Here is a 15,541-nt window from a genome sequence, read left to right as displayed (position 1 = left end):
CCTCACTCTCAGACTGGCACAGCAGCCAGTGGGCATGACTGAGCTGGTGGATTTGGACAATGAATTCTGTTAATCATAACAGTAGCAGCAACGCACTGTGGGTGTCTGAAAGGCTAGTATCTGACTGGGTATTACAGACACAGCAGACCAAGGGCATAATTGGTCCCCTGCTTTACCCCCATAGGTGTTATCTGGTAATAAGGCCTGTGAAGACTGAAGATATTTACAAGTTAATGATGGAAAGCGTTTCTTTCAGTAGTCAACCAAAAGTAAGTAAGAAGGAAACTGAAAAATCTTTTGCCAGGCTCAAAGACTCAAAGTCACAGCCCCTTCCGTCTGTTTTTTGGCATCTTGACAAGTTTTCAGCACTGTGCCAGAGAGTGTCTGTATACCCCACCGATATTGTATTTGACATTTAAGCAGTGGCACATCGCAGGCCTAGACACGTACTGTGGGCCAGTAATTAGTATGTTGATGAGTCACTGATTCATTTGGGCAGCTTCTCAATGTTTTTTGGCATCTGGAGAATTTCAAGATTTAGCCTTTTTAAACTGTGAACTTTTTCACAGAGCTTTTGTACATCGGGAGCTGATCGCTTTCTTTACAGTGGAATTATCTCCATATGCTGCTGAGTTTATTATTGCATAACAGCAAAGCGTTGAGGCTAAAAAGGCCTGTTTTCATCCGAAGCACTGGTTTCATTGGTCAGGCTATCCCTATTAATAGACTGGGGACCACAGTGAGACTGAACGGGCAGAAAGAGGAGACTGCTTTTGAAGCGGAACCATCCGTCTCTTCCTGAAACATGCATCTGCACTGGCAGGAGCAAAACAATCACAAGGAAGGAAGCAGTAAATAATTGAGCTCAGGAACAAAGCTCACAACATGAGGATCAGAATTTTAGCTTCAGTCGGAGCAAAACCTGTGAATCGGCTGACAGAACTGAAAGGCTTCCTGATGTTATTCTGGCATAAAGTATGTATTTTAGTTTGTCATTGTTAAGTAGCAGACACAAACCTTTCAAAATGACAGAGGAGAACATATATCGAGCAACACATTGATAAAACGTTATTGTCCTTGGTATATTGAAACTGTAATAGCAAATAAAGACGGGTTTAAAGCTTGTGACAGTACTTGAGGTTGTTTGTGGGGCTGTGACATCTGCAGTTTATTGCTATTTGTCCCTCGTGTCTGAGAAGTAGCCACAGAGTTGCTATAGAACAGGTACTCACACAGTAACCACGCACAAATTGCTGCAAAGTGTTTTGCCAGCATAAAAACCCTAATATATAAAAGCTGAGGTGAACACAATACCCAGTTGTGAACTAAAAAAACAGGGTCATATAAGGACAAGTACACCAACAATAAAACAGATAAAATAGTGCGTTAAGAGGTGATTTCAAAGATGACTTTGAATTTGCGAGCCCAGCTCCCTCAGCGGGTTCCTCCAGCACTGCGGCCCTCACACGATACCGGCTGGTCACCTCTGATTTTAGCCTGGACTTTTGAGCGTCCCGGAGGGTCTGGGTCTGGGCCCCAGGCTGCTCATAGGGGGTTTAAATAACAGTGTTTCCTGCCAGCATCTGCAATCTCATGTCTCCTTCAGTGCAACTAGACAAGGCCTTTGTACTTCCCCCTTGACGATGCACCAGCCTCTCTCTTGACTTACAAAATAGACCGTGTTTTCCATGTCAGTCAAGTGGAGGCCAGTGTTGTCTTATTTCAGATTCCATGATGAAATCAGTTGAAATTTTACTTCATGAATATCACCAATCTACCTGATTCAGCTTTCGCTTTTCATTTGTGGCCACAAAATTGGTTTGGGGATGTTGGAATTGGTTTGGCTACCAATGCTAGATCAATCGGATCAGGGATTGGAAGCTGATTCATTTCAGCTATTTCGTTTTTGAAGTTTATTGATATATATAAACTGTTTTTACTGAACAATGTACTGCAGCACAAATCTTAATTAACTGGATTAATATGATGAAACTGTAAGGTTGTATAACACCATTAAAAGACAATTATTGTTCAAAGGACAATGACAAAAACATATCCCTCCCCAGGCTCTTACCACTGGCAGTATCCCAGGCTTCATTGATGTGGTAATGAACCTGAATTCTCCTGCACTGCTGGAAGACAACCTCATTTGGCAGGCCAAAACAGCAGGGAAGAGGATAGTCTTCTACGGAGACGACACCTGGGTGCGCCTCTTTCCCAAACACTTCATGGAGTACGATGGCACCACTTCCTTCTTTGTGTCTGACTACACAGAGGTGTGTATGCGTCAAACAGGGATCGGTTGAATGAAAGATACGAGTGATGTATTTTTCTGCTATTATCAATAAACGATTTAAGCTCTGATACGATACATGAAAAAGAAACTGTTTTCTATCTATCAGCCATGACGTTGAAGTTTAATCTAAAAGTGTTCAGGCATATAGTTTTGAAGAGTTTACTTGAACCCCCGATGTTTCGTATTGTGAATAAGCCAAAGAGATGTAAGAGATGAAGGGGAAGGAAAACCTGTGTAATTACAGTATGAAATCATTGTTAATAATTCATGAAGCTCCTTTTTTTTGTATGATAAAAAAAACCTTCTACCTGCAACACACAACAATATAATTTATGCTCAAGTCCCTCAAGACTACTGCTGCTATATATTCAAGTACTTCAAACCATTCTGTAACCCAAGGCGCACAGCAAAGACTATGCATTAGGCAGGAATGGTAACTATTCTGTGCAATATGCTGTACATGTTTGCCTGGAAATGACTCAGTCTCTGCGTTATCTACAAGTGATCTGTATTAAACAGATGAAGGCAGCTGATCAACCAGGGAGGCACAGAGATGAGATCACACAAAAAAGTGCTCATCAATTAGCTCCGTATGCCATAGCTACAAATACACTGTGGGACTGCAAGCAATCTGTTCTTGTTTGCACTAGAATATTGGTGGTGCTGATTTTTGAGCCCTTCACCTGAAATGTGGGATGAAGGTAAATATCTGCTGGAAAATCTTTGTCGATGGTAATCAGACAATCATCAGACTCTATCGCAGCCTCGGATAAAGCTCCTTTCAGCTCAGCTTTTTTGTTTGCTCCAGGGGGCGATTTTGAACATGATCATCCTAAATCTGGTGAATCAGGTGAAATCCTGTGGATCAGTAAGTGTGTTTCTTTTTTTACGCATCATTTCTCCACGTAGGTTGACAACAACGTGACCCGTCACTTGGACAGCACCCTTAAGAGAGACGACTGGGACATTCTGATCCTCCACTACCTAGGCCTCGACCACATTGGTCATATCAGCGGACCCCACAGTTCCCTCATCCAGCCCAAACTGCTGGAGATGGATGACATCCTGAAGAAGATTCACAGTGCCCTCATTTCCAAGGTAATTTCTTATTCTAATCTCTCTGTCTACGTCACGTCGCGTCTGCATGTTCTCTTGTTGTAGAGTTTCAGAATTTATTTTGAATTTAGAATTTAATTTGATTTTGTGCAGTTGGTTTTGTTAAAGCGTCAAGGAAGTTCTTGAAATTCATATGAAGTCGTAAAGCTACATTCATCAATGATTTTATTTCAGCTATGGGTCACATGTCTTTGTGAAATATGGAAAGAGTCCCTCATAGTGACAATCACGTGACTCTGCAGTTCCCCTCAGCTCTCCAAGGTCTTTAAGCCTCTTCCAGTGCATTGTTTTGGTTTCACGGTCCAGCACGTTACCGTTTTGGTTCCTATGTTACTGTTCTCATTAACTTTGTTTTATGTGGCTGGCTGCTGATTTCTGTATTTCTGCTCTGTTGAATCCACTGTACTCCACCTGTCCAACATCAAACAGCAGGCAGACAAATGTAGTTACTAGCTGGTGAACACAGTGGAGCATTTAGCAACCAAAAAGCCAGGTTACTCCCCTAAGAAGGAGACCAAAACAGAGCTAAAAAGAGAGAATATAGGATTTGACTACATTTGTTAGGTGATCAAAACACAACTTCAAACAACTGCCAATGTTGCTGCATGTCAGGCAACTGCTTGCTAACACATTCACCATATCAATAGAGCTGAAACCATTAGTGGATTAGTTTGTTGACAGAAGAAAAAATAGGGCTTAGAGAAATTGTGATGGGCATTTATAAAGTGTTCTGACATTTAATAGACTTAATCAGTTCATCCATTAATCAAGACAATACTGGGCAGATTATAATGAAATGAATGCAGCAGCATGTATCAAATTAATAAGGCTGTAATGTATAATAAAAATGTGTGTGTTATGTTCAGCTTGTTGTGGAGTTTGAATGCCCCCAAGTAGCCAAAAAAAATGGCAAAGCAGCTTATGAAGATTCAGTAGCATTTGATTGACAGCCATTAGATATGCAAAGCACAGCTAGCAGATATTTTTAAAAAATAGGGAGCTGTCCTAAATGAAACCAAATCAAAAGGTGTGAAATACATTAATCTTATATTAATCCAACTTGCAGCTATTGTTTCCTGTGAATCGCTCTTGTAATGGTAAGCAGGAATGGCGGACCCCGCCACTCATAATGAAACTGTTGTATAATGAGGTGATTACAGAATGTAAACAGGTTTAATTTCATGAAAATATCAACGTTTACAACTTTAATCTGTACATTTATTCACTGCACTTGGACATTCTGGCTTAGCTTCTAATTTTCAATTCAAGTTAATTTGACTGATTTGCTTTGTGTGCTTGTGCTGCTGCACAACTTAATTGTTGCTTGTCAACATCTGTTTCTCGCTATCAAAGTTCATTAAACTCAACATTACCCTTCAAATTTTGAAAGGTAATGTTATCATTTTTAAGGATTGTGAGGGTAATTATAATACCTTTATATAGTAAATAGATGAGATATGCAAATATGAAGTAATGATCAATAGTTAATATATTAATGTGATACTATCAGGGAATTTAGAGCATTATCAGTTTTTGGCTGGTCATTTAATTACACAGTTAAATTTGTAGTGTTTCCAGCAGTTATGTTATCTGTTGCAGCAACCCCAGAGATTTAATAAACTGTTAAGCTTTTCTGTTATCTTTAATTTTGTCTTTGATCAGTGTGCAGGTCTTACTTGTTTTCTCTGTGCGGTCTGACAGCTGTGCATGCATATTGTCTATGCGCCGTGTGTGTGTTGTTAATGGGCATTGTCTTACTGTCATTCAGCTGTGTAGCTTGTATTTAGATTGTCAAGTCATGCCAACACAAGCCTGCAGTCGCCCTCTCCTTTCTCACCCTTTTCCATCTCTGAAATGGCAAAGCGAGAATGGAAACCATGTGCAGATATGCTTGTAAACACTTCCTCTTTGCAAAAGATACAGTGATATTTCTGGAAATGTTGATGCAACATTTCACCGCATTCCTCAAAGTTGTTAATTCGGTCTTGTTAAATCCTGTCTCTCCAGGCTCATGGCAACATCTGTGCGTCGTGGGCAATGGCAGCCTCATGCGCGCTCCCAGTGAGCTCTTTGAATAAAATGTGTTTGAAAGCCTAAAGTCACATTAGTGAAAGCTGTGGCTGTTCTTTTCTACAGCAGCCGCGTTTGACCTAAAAATAGCCACAGCCCAGTGGGATCTCGCAGAATACCTTAGAAGCCTGTACAAAAACAACTATGTTTTCTGTGATCAGTACATGCTTTTAACATGTCAGGGGGTGCACTGGGTGTTTGACTGCACTCATAAAGTGGCTGTTGTTTGCTGCCGCTGCTGCATCTCTAAGTACATAGAAGAATAATGTTTCCTGCTGCAGCACAGTGGCGGAGGAAAGCAGGGTAGCATTCAAATAACAGCCCTCAAAGTTTCCGTTGTAATGTGATGCGAGTAGCCTATTTCAGGGAGCTCACATCAGGGGCACAGACATGCTCTACCTGCAGAGTGGAGAGACGCAACACTCTCCATTAAAACATGATTGCTAAGCAGGACCTCCTGGTCATAAAGACCTCCATCAGACCTCCGTGTTAATGGAGATCACATGGCCTCAATCTTCTCTTCTGCATATTTCAGATTTTGAGGTTGGGCAGCTGCTTTTCCTGTTTGAAGTGCAAAACTTCTTAAACCTGACCTGCAGAGCAGCGTGTAATTCGAGCCGTGTATTTCACAAGAGAGATAAATGAAATTAAATGTAACAAATGTTTAGACTATTTCATTTTTTTCCCCTATTCCCTATAATACCCTCTCCTGATGACCAGAATATCCAAAGCACTTTCTGAATATCCAAAGCACCTTCTGGACAACAATTGCACAATTTGCATGTGTTTTACCACTTTGAGTGGCACAAGTGGGTTTGTCAACCTCTTATCCATTACTTTGAGCTTTAACTATTTAATTTGTTTCTTTATTACTCCAAGCTTACCATTTAAAAATTTTTGATTACTTTTGGCTAATATTTTTAACAGTTTATTGATTTCTTTTACCAGGCTATTTCAACTCCGCTTCTCAGCTCATTTATTTGCTGGATTTCACACACTCAATCGCAACACATGCACTACAACTGCCTCACGTCCATTGGCAGTTAACTGGTTATTTTAAATTTACCAAAGATCTGCATAACACCAATTTGTAACCATATTTGTTTGCTTATCTTTCTCCCAAACACAAATATCTTTTTTTTTTTTACTCTGAGTACAATTTCTATTTTTTAGTGGAGTTAATGAGATAAGCTTCCCATGTTTCCCCTGCCAACTGCAGAGGTAACCCCCCAGGGTACAAGTACGTCGGGTTGGGAATCACTGATTTAGCTGATAGAATAGCATGATTGCAGAGTAAAAATGAAAACCACTGAGATAGTTTTTTTTTTTTTTTTTTTTTCTTGCTCATGGAGAACATGAGTTACCATCTGATTCAGCGTGGCACCCTGTGCATTTCTTTTCTTAAAGCAATACAAACAAGGAAAAAAGGTTGCTTGTGGAGAGAAAAAGTCTTCCAAAGGAGGCCCCCCTGGTGCTTTCATCCTTGAGAACAGGAGTTAACTCTGACTTATCTTAAACAGAGAAGAGGCTTGCTCAGTGTGGGGCTCAGTGGTCTTTAGTGCTGGTCTTGAGGTGTTTTTTGTTCCCTTGTGTTCAGTGCCATTTATAACAAGCATCCAAGAGGTAAAATCTAGGACAGAAGGCAGTCTTTTGCTCCCTCTGTGCTGAGTGAGTAACAAATATAATGGGTCAGCTGAGCACAAAGGCACAGTTCGACTCACGCTCCAACCTGCAGAGCTCCCTCAATGTGCTTGATGCGTTTTTATGTTCTAACGGTATCAAAAAAAGTGGAATCGATATATATTACTACAGTTGCAAAATGAACACTTATATTTATGTCTTTTCTATGTGTCTGTTTGGATAAAGTCATCCTAAATAAAATTAACATTTTATGTATTCCAAACATAAAAGCAAAATTTATCTCAGCACTTCAGCAATCATTGTTTTTTCTGTCTTTGACACTGTCTATTAATCTCCGGTTGATGGGATACAATTTTCAATCTTAAATAATAAATGGAGTCTCTGGGCTTTGATTTGTTTTCCTTTTTGTCTGATACAACAGTGGAACTGAGGAGTCTTTTGAGTGTATTGTAAAATGTGGTAAGATTTGGCTTTTGTTTTGTTAACATCTGTAGTCGTGCTTTTAAATCAGCCCCCTCTGCCGTGACTCATAAGGCATTCTTGTTGAATGCATAGTCAATAGAAGGTTCATGTAAGTCTAGTTGAAAGGGAATCACTCGGGGAAGAAACTGCACTTGATCAAAGTCTGTCATCCTCAACAAACGATTCATCCTGTGTTTGTTTGTTGCCGTTACATTTATTTTTTTCAGAGTGGCGATGCGGTGAAGCTGTGCCAGGAAGTCTTTGTCATGACTTCCTAATATAAAGTAATAATTTAATACCCTCCTTTTCTGTTGCTAGTTAACATCCCCAGCATAATAACATCAAAAATATCCAGTGAAACAATCACACCAGCAGCTGTCATTTTATGCTTGTGTTTTTTTTTTTTTTCTTCAAATTGGATGTTATTTTTTTTCATTTGGTGCCAAGTTTGAATTATTGACATCTCAGAGATTTGAGGTTTGCCCTTCCAGATCAACACATGGAGTGAGAGTACATTAACCTTGGTGTTTGCTTCTCTCAGGAGGCAGAGGGGTCCTTGCCCTACCTGCTTGTGCTGTGCGGAGACCACGGCATGTCAGAGACCGGCAGCCATGGAGGCTCCTCAGAGCCAGAGGTCAGCACGCCCCTGGTGCTGATAAGCCCGGCCTTTAAAAGAAAAGGTAAACTCTGTCCACTGTTGTCGCAGCCACACCCAGTCAGCATACACACCCATGAATAAGTGTGTAGACGTGACATGATTTTGGACCACTTAGTTAAGGTGGTGTGTGTCCCGCTGGAGAGAATCCACTGTGTTCTTGACTGAAAATTATGAATCAGTCACACTACACTTGTAAATAGCATTTATAAATTAAACATTTTCTTTCATGCTCACACATAACTTTCCCTTCATTTTAGTGTGAGGAACAGTGTCCTCTCCAATGAGTGCAAATAGAAACTCCTGAGCAGTACTTTACTTTGCAATGATGAATGTGGTTGAGTGCAAAAGTGTGATCGTGATAATTGCCTCTTTCTCAGCCAAGTCTATTTTTGAGATCTTGTCTCGCATAGATTTTATATTTATAGACCATTCATGTTAATTAATCATTTACAGTTCTGCTGAGTTGTTGCTACAGGATTCTTGGTTTTGTTAACGCTGTTCGCCTCCTGCGGTGCCAACAGCTTGAATGACTTACCTACCAGTAGGACTAAAATGCTGTCTAATGAAAATCACAGAGGGTGTAGGAAATAAATGCCAAATTCTGTGTTATCTTCAATGAAATACACCCAGATCCAGCTGAATGAATTCCTTAAGTCGTCCATGAGGTGGGTTTCTGTCATTAACATAGAAATTAAAAGAGGCTAAAACAGTTTGTCTGGGATGTAAGTGTAGTTTATTTTGTAGCCCAGCAGCCCAGCTGTTTTCACAGTGTGTTTTACAATAACAGACAGAATAAAAACACAATATGTTCGTTGAAATAGTGGACACATAGTGGTGGTGCGACTTGATCAAACAACCCACAATCTGTCATCAGGGTCTGATTCAGATGCTGCTAAATCCTGATAGGTGCATGGCAAGTACATGACATTACTTTTTTCTAACTGAGTGCCGCCCACTTTAAACGACTAAGAAGAGCACAGAGAAAAAAAAGAAGTGCAGAAATCTCTGATGTGAATCCAAACTGTTCTTACTTTAACAGAGTGTGTTCATGTGGGATCCCATGGCTCATAATAAGAAGCCGGTTGAGTAAATAATTTTTTTTAAGGCTTTTGAGTCCAACACGAGGTGTTATTTTGTCCAGTTTTATTGTCGTAGCGGCGTGTAAGAACAACAAAACATATAAGGGATAATGTCCGACAAGGTGTCCATTATCAGGAATTAATGGACGGCAGGGAGGCAGAGAACCTCCACGGAATTAACGCGTTGCAATAAATTGTAAACAGAGGCTTTGACTGCATCCCTGTTGCTATGGTTACTCGTTTTATTTGGCCAGCGCATCAATGAGCAGACAGTTTCACCGGAACCACTTAGTAGGTGTCCTGTATCACTTTTTAATGGACACCCAGTTAGAAAAGAGTATTCACCCAGACCAGGGTATAAATAACAACACATGACTGAGGCTCTATACTTATGACACACGTTCCTCCTGTAGAGGAGAAATTGTGGTTGAATTTTGAAGGTTTTTATTTAATAATTAGAAAGGAAAAATGAAGTCTTGAATCTATTGTTCCTGTTTTGTAACCTTAATGCTATAAGTGACTTTCTATTGATAGATCTGTAGATGTGCGGCTTTAGATGCATATGTTGACATGGAAATGTGTTCTATTTAATGTGGCAGTTAGTGCAATCAGTGGCCTCATCAGTGTAATAGCATGATGAGAATGTCGGGTCATTAGCAGAAAGCCAAACTGCCTGTTGTTTTTCATTAGAACATGTTGCAGTGGATCACAGTTGATTACTGGCTCAGTACCTGGGCTTCAGTTTTTAATCTGAATGCATCATGGAGAAAACAGCCCCTTCCAGGAGACTGGCAGAATATTTAGTCAACATTACAGGGAGGATCCTGAGAGTCGATGCCACTTCAGTCAGACAGTGTAGGTGTAAGAAGCCATGCGGTCATAATGTACTTCAGTATCTGTGTAGCTTCGCCTTTTTTTGCTTTCTTTAAGAAGCTGCAAAATGTACTGAATTTCAGTGAAACCCAAGAAAAGCCAATAACAGCGAACTGATACAGTGATAACTTCCCAGCCTCAAAAGCCACAATAACAATAGTGAAACCACATCAGTAACTGATGCAACAATGTGTACATACATTGATACATTGACCATGAGTGAGATATTGATGAAGAGCGGTACAATACCTCTATACACATCTCAAACATGTGCCGGCGTAATTTAAACTACAATTTGAACCCCATCATAACAAACTGAGGTAACTGTGCTGTAATGTGTCTGTGCTAGCACTCTGTACAGTCATATTAAGAATTCAAAAACGGCTATAACAGTGATATTTTATAATATTAGCAAGCTAGATGCTTTAATGCATATGGCTTCATCATCAGCTGCAGTTTTCTCATCTATGAATCAGCATTCTGTGTGTGTGTAACCTTTTACTGAGTTATGACACATCTGTTCTGCCAAAATGTGAGTCGCTCTGTCCTGCGTAAACCAAACAGTGCGGTACAAACAGACTGGATGCTTTTTCTATAGGGCTTTGGTGGGAGGTAACAGGCGTACAGGCATGTGGTCAGTGGTCTGGCAAACAGATTCCTTCTTCTTGGCTTGATGTCAGAGAGAATAGGTCGCAACGTCATAAAATAATAATGCATGATTTTACACTCAGTTAATATGGGATTAGTGCTTGATAATACATCTCCAAGGGGTCTGAAAATATTTTGCTTTAAGCATAAGGCTCCATCAGCTCTCTCAACTCATTAGTGTAATTGCTTCAACTAAAACCATAACTTAAACATTTTTAGTCATTCATTGCTGAGTAACAGATTTAAGCAAGCCTTGTATACTTGGCAGATTTATGGCATTATCCTGAATAGCTATTTGCTTAATACAGCAAAGTCCTTGTCTTGTTTCAAATCCGTCTCCATTTAATATAAAATGGATAATTCCCCCGCTTATTTCATTGTGTCCAATTACCAAATTAGTTCACAGCTCTGGGGTCCCAGTCTTTAGTCTGTAACTGTCTCTCTGTCCCACTCATGTGCGCTTTATTGTTCATTTTTGGATCATACACAAGCATAGTTCATTACTGCAACCTGAAAACTTCACTCAGAGACAGCTTGGGAAACGACTCCCACTCTCTGTTTGTATTCCTGAAAGCTCTCTACAGGAAGCCAAGCGTCAACATAGAAATGTCTGTTCACTTTTGACAGGAGACGAGCTTTGAAAACTGAAAACTGCATTTACATGATAATGATTATACTCATTCATTCATTCATTCAGTTTTTGTTTTTGTTTGGGTTGTTCCTCGCCATGGTCATACCCACAGGCATTAATAGAAGAGCAATTATCGGGGCTGTTTGCGATGCTTTCGTGTTCAGATTCAGGCTTTCTATGCTGGGATTCAAATTGAATATTTCTGTGATTCTAATCAACAAACAAGATGCCACTAATGCACTTTGCCTTATTAAATAAAAAGCAAGTCAACAGTGTAGAAAGATTGTAGACGTTCCATCACAGGCTTGATATTTCTCTGTGACCGCTGTTTGACTGTCCTGACGGGAGAGAGAAAGCAGTGACAATGAGATGCTGGAGCTGCTGTGATTAGAGTGATATGTTCCACTAAAATGTATTCAACATAATCACAGACTTCCTAATAACAGAAAGGCGCGGGATTTTTTGCTGTCAGTGTTTGTGTCAGGTTTGTGACTTAAGGACAATGACCTCCTTTTACAAATTTATCTTTATCTTTATATGAGTGTCATGAAATCCTCTCAGACACGCCCTCTTCCACAGCTTACAGTATGAAAATTTAGCCATTTCTTCACGTCTCTCACATGACTGTTGTGGAGTTTGAAGTAATAAAATGTGACATTAGTTCGTATAAATAAATATCCATTTTGCTACCCTCCATCATTGATTGATTGATGTAATGTGACTGTGATTCAGCATTTGGTTAGTTTTTGAAAGCTTTTCTATTTTCTGACGCTGCACACAGCAGGTGGTGCATTTTAACTGTCAAGTATTTTTGGAATAAATAGAAGAGGAACCTTATCGCTGAACAGATTGCTTGAAATGTATCAACGGAATAAACATCTGGGTTCTAGACACACTGATTGATAAGTGAAGGTTAGAACACAACACAGCAAAACAAAAGACACCAAAATTCATGAGAAGGAACAACATCAAGATCAACAAAGAAATGCTTAATTGATGTGACATTGTTTCATCATCGTGTTTTGCCGATGCAGTAGATCCTCACTGTTTGTTTTTGCCCTGGGATGTCAGTGGGAATGGAGAGGCCCGCTGTGGTGGAGCAGGTTGACCTGACTCCAACCCTGGCCCTGGGACTCGGCCTGCCCATATCTCAAAACAGCGTGGGCCGCATCATCCCGGGTGTCTTCGAGGAAAGCTCTCTTCGAGACCAGCTGCGCTTCCTGCATCTCAATGGCCACCAGCTCAGCTGCCTGCTCAAAGACAGCACGCCTGACTATGAGAAAGGTGGGTTACAAAATCACTGTGTCCAACCTCTGGACTCATTAAAAGCCAAGAAAGGCAGGACCTTATCTGACAGGGAGTCTCATCATTATGCTGTGTTGTTTCCAGACTGGTGAGAGCATTGTTTTTTCATTTGCACAGCAGTGAGGAAGCAATAAGAACTAGTTAATACCAAAAATGAAACTTAGGTCATTTTTTTCCTTACCCCTATGACAGTCGAAAATCTGTTGGTACAACCACCAAACACCCAGCAGGCCAGTTCACATAACTCCATGTTATCCTTCTCCAGAACTATTGACTTTAATAGGGCCATCTTCTTGAAACTGCACAATATAACGCACAGTGTCCAGCACATGCAGTATTATCATCCAAATGTTTTGTCTTTGCAGCTTGCCCCAAAATGTCAGTAACAGATCCAGAATAATTTTGTTCATGTGCAACACAGGGTTATTATCCTGAAATATGGACTCACTTGAAGCTTCACTAATCAGTGGATCAGAATAATATGCGGCGTCCCTCATAGTGACAAACCCACAGAGAATTATCACCTGGCTGCAGCTCCCTTCAGTAGTGTTGTTTTGGCTTTATGGCACACAGCTTTATTGTTTTGGTTCACTCTCATTGCTGTCATGAACCCTTTTTCCAGCAGTATGCTGCTGTTTTCAGTAAAGAACATCTTATAAACCCACCGTATAGAACCTCTCCACCACCAAATAGCAGACTTAGCAAACTTATTAACTAGCTTGGTGAATATAGTGGCGCATTTAGCTGCGAAAGAGTCAGATATTGTTCTCAGGAGTTGGTGGAGACCAAAAGCAGAACAAAAATGAGAGCAAATGCTGCTTCAAAGAAATCAAATGTAGGTGTGTACATGCTCTGACAAGTCTCTATTTCAGCAAGTAAAATTCAGAGTCCAGAAAACAGGAGTTATTAAGACAACATATGCTAACTCAGACTAAGAGGATCACTGTCTTATTTAGATAATTGTGTTATTTGCACTCGACTCACAGATGTGAGCATGTAGTGTTTTCTCTGAAGAAACACAGTCGGCACAGACTTAAGTTGACTCAGAAAAGCTTTGCTGTAAGTAGACGTCCATCTCCTCATTATTCACACCATGTTGTTACTGCATCAAAGCAGCTTGTCAGAGTGTTAAACCTAAAACAGTCTGATTAAGACGAGGCTAGAATCATCTCAAAGGTTCAAAAGATTCATCACACCAAAGCTCATCAACATGGGATTCCTTTAGAAAAAGACAGATTTTAGAAAACTAGATTTCTGCGTGACTTAGATGATAAAACAAATCCATTCAAATGCATGGTTTTATTTAGGTTTATGGTCTCTAATGCTAGTCAACAAACTGAAAATGCTCATCTTGCAGTTTGGTAATGCTCCAAACGTTTCAGTTTACAGTGTGTCTGTAGTTTTTTCCGTTGTTGTAGATAAATCAAGTATGCAGTCCACAGGAAGCAGGGCAATAAAAGCTGCCATAAATATTGAACATATGATACAAGAACAGGGTATGAGGAAGAAAGACTGAAGCCACCTTCACCAGAAACCAAGTATCTGAGTGAGAAACCTGTTCTGAACACGTTGGTTCCTGTCATGTCAGGGTGGAATTGTGAAGCCCCGTGTTGAAGCTCTGTCTACTGATTTCTTTAAGTCCGTGAATAAATGACCTCACAACTGTGGAAATTCTACACAGGAGACTCGCAAACAGCCTGTGTTGTTCTTGAATGTGAATGCCACTCACTCTTTGTGCAAATACATGCACATATCCTCAATGAGTTTTGCTCCCTACTTATAGCTCGGGGTCACACTGTTTGTCAGAGTTATCCATCTTGCAGCCTCTGCCCCACGCCTCTTATCTGTCTCCCTCTCAGCCTGTCTCTCTGTTTCTGTCCTTCACTTTCACAAACATTTGATACACCAGTGGCAGCAATTACCATTGCTAATGTTTGATCGGTCGCAAGTAATTTATCTTATCGTTGTAAGTGAGACAGAGGGAAGGAGGCAGAGAGAAAACTCTTTGATAACTGGCTTGTTTGGTAAATAATTGGACATGTGGCATTTCATTTAAATTTTCATAATCTTCTAAAAAGCAATTTTCCCTAAAAAATGTGTCTTCCTTTTACCGAGCCAGTTACACCATGAACATGGATTGCTTTTGACACGATGACCAAATACAGTAGATAATAAGTTGTGACAAGGTTGCTTAAAACCTGCAGCCGCCCTACCTAATGAGAATCTTATGAATGCACAAACAGGCACAAAAACAGCTAGAAAACATCCATAAGAAGCATTAGACCAACCTAAAATCATTACCCTGGATCTGTAGGACGGTTAACTTGTAGTATTAACTACACAACTAGTAAGATCAAGGTGGGGTCAAAATACCTGTAAATGAATGAAATGATGAGAGATGAATGGTATGAAGGAACCTCTCTCCATCAGGAATGTAAACTCATTTTCAGCCATGCTAGAAGCATGGAAGCATGGTTCTAGTGACGGCAATGTCTGCTTGTCACCTGGTCTGTCCACCGCTTTGGCCCAGACTGAAATATCTCAACAACTATTTGATGGATTGTAGTGAAGTTTTGTACAGACATTTCTGCTTCCCAGAGAATGAATCTCAACAAGTTTGTTGATCGTCTGACTTAGTGAAAATGAGTGAAATGTCTCAACAACCGTGGGATGGATTGCAATGAATTTTGGCACAGCCTTAGGGTGAATTGAGATCATTTTGGTGACTGACTGACTGACTCGTGTATCACCATCATCAGGTC

General features: G+C 40.2%; 1 protein-coding gene across 1 annotated transcript in view; it reads left to right on the top strand.

The window, feature by feature from the left end:
- The window catches only part of pigg (phosphatidylinositol glycan anchor biosynthesis class G (EMM blood group)), a 56,220-nt gene that overhangs the window by 4,564 nt on the left and 36,115 nt on the right, over nucleotides 1–15,541 (top strand). The window contains exons 3-6 of the mRNA XM_070836702.1: nucleotides 2,067–2,276; nucleotides 3,206–3,394; nucleotides 8,127–8,265; nucleotides 12,546–12,758. Coding sequence (XP_070692803.1) covers nucleotides 2,067–2,276; nucleotides 3,206–3,394; nucleotides 8,127–8,265; nucleotides 12,546–12,758 — 751 coding nt within the window. The remainder of the gene's footprint in view (nucleotides 1–2,066; nucleotides 2,277–3,205; nucleotides 3,395–8,126; nucleotides 8,266–12,545; nucleotides 12,759–15,541) is intronic.

This window comes from Pempheris klunzingeri, chromosome 9 (genome assembly GCF_042242105.1).
Source record: "Pempheris klunzingeri isolate RE-2024b chromosome 9, fPemKlu1.hap1, whole genome shotgun sequence".
NCBI classification, from domain to species: Eukaryota; Metazoa; Chordata; class Actinopteri; order Acropomatiformes; family Pempheridae; genus Pempheris; species Pempheris klunzingeri.
Note: the sequence above shows the minus strand (reverse complement) of the source record. Positions and strands in the feature narration are given on the sequence as shown.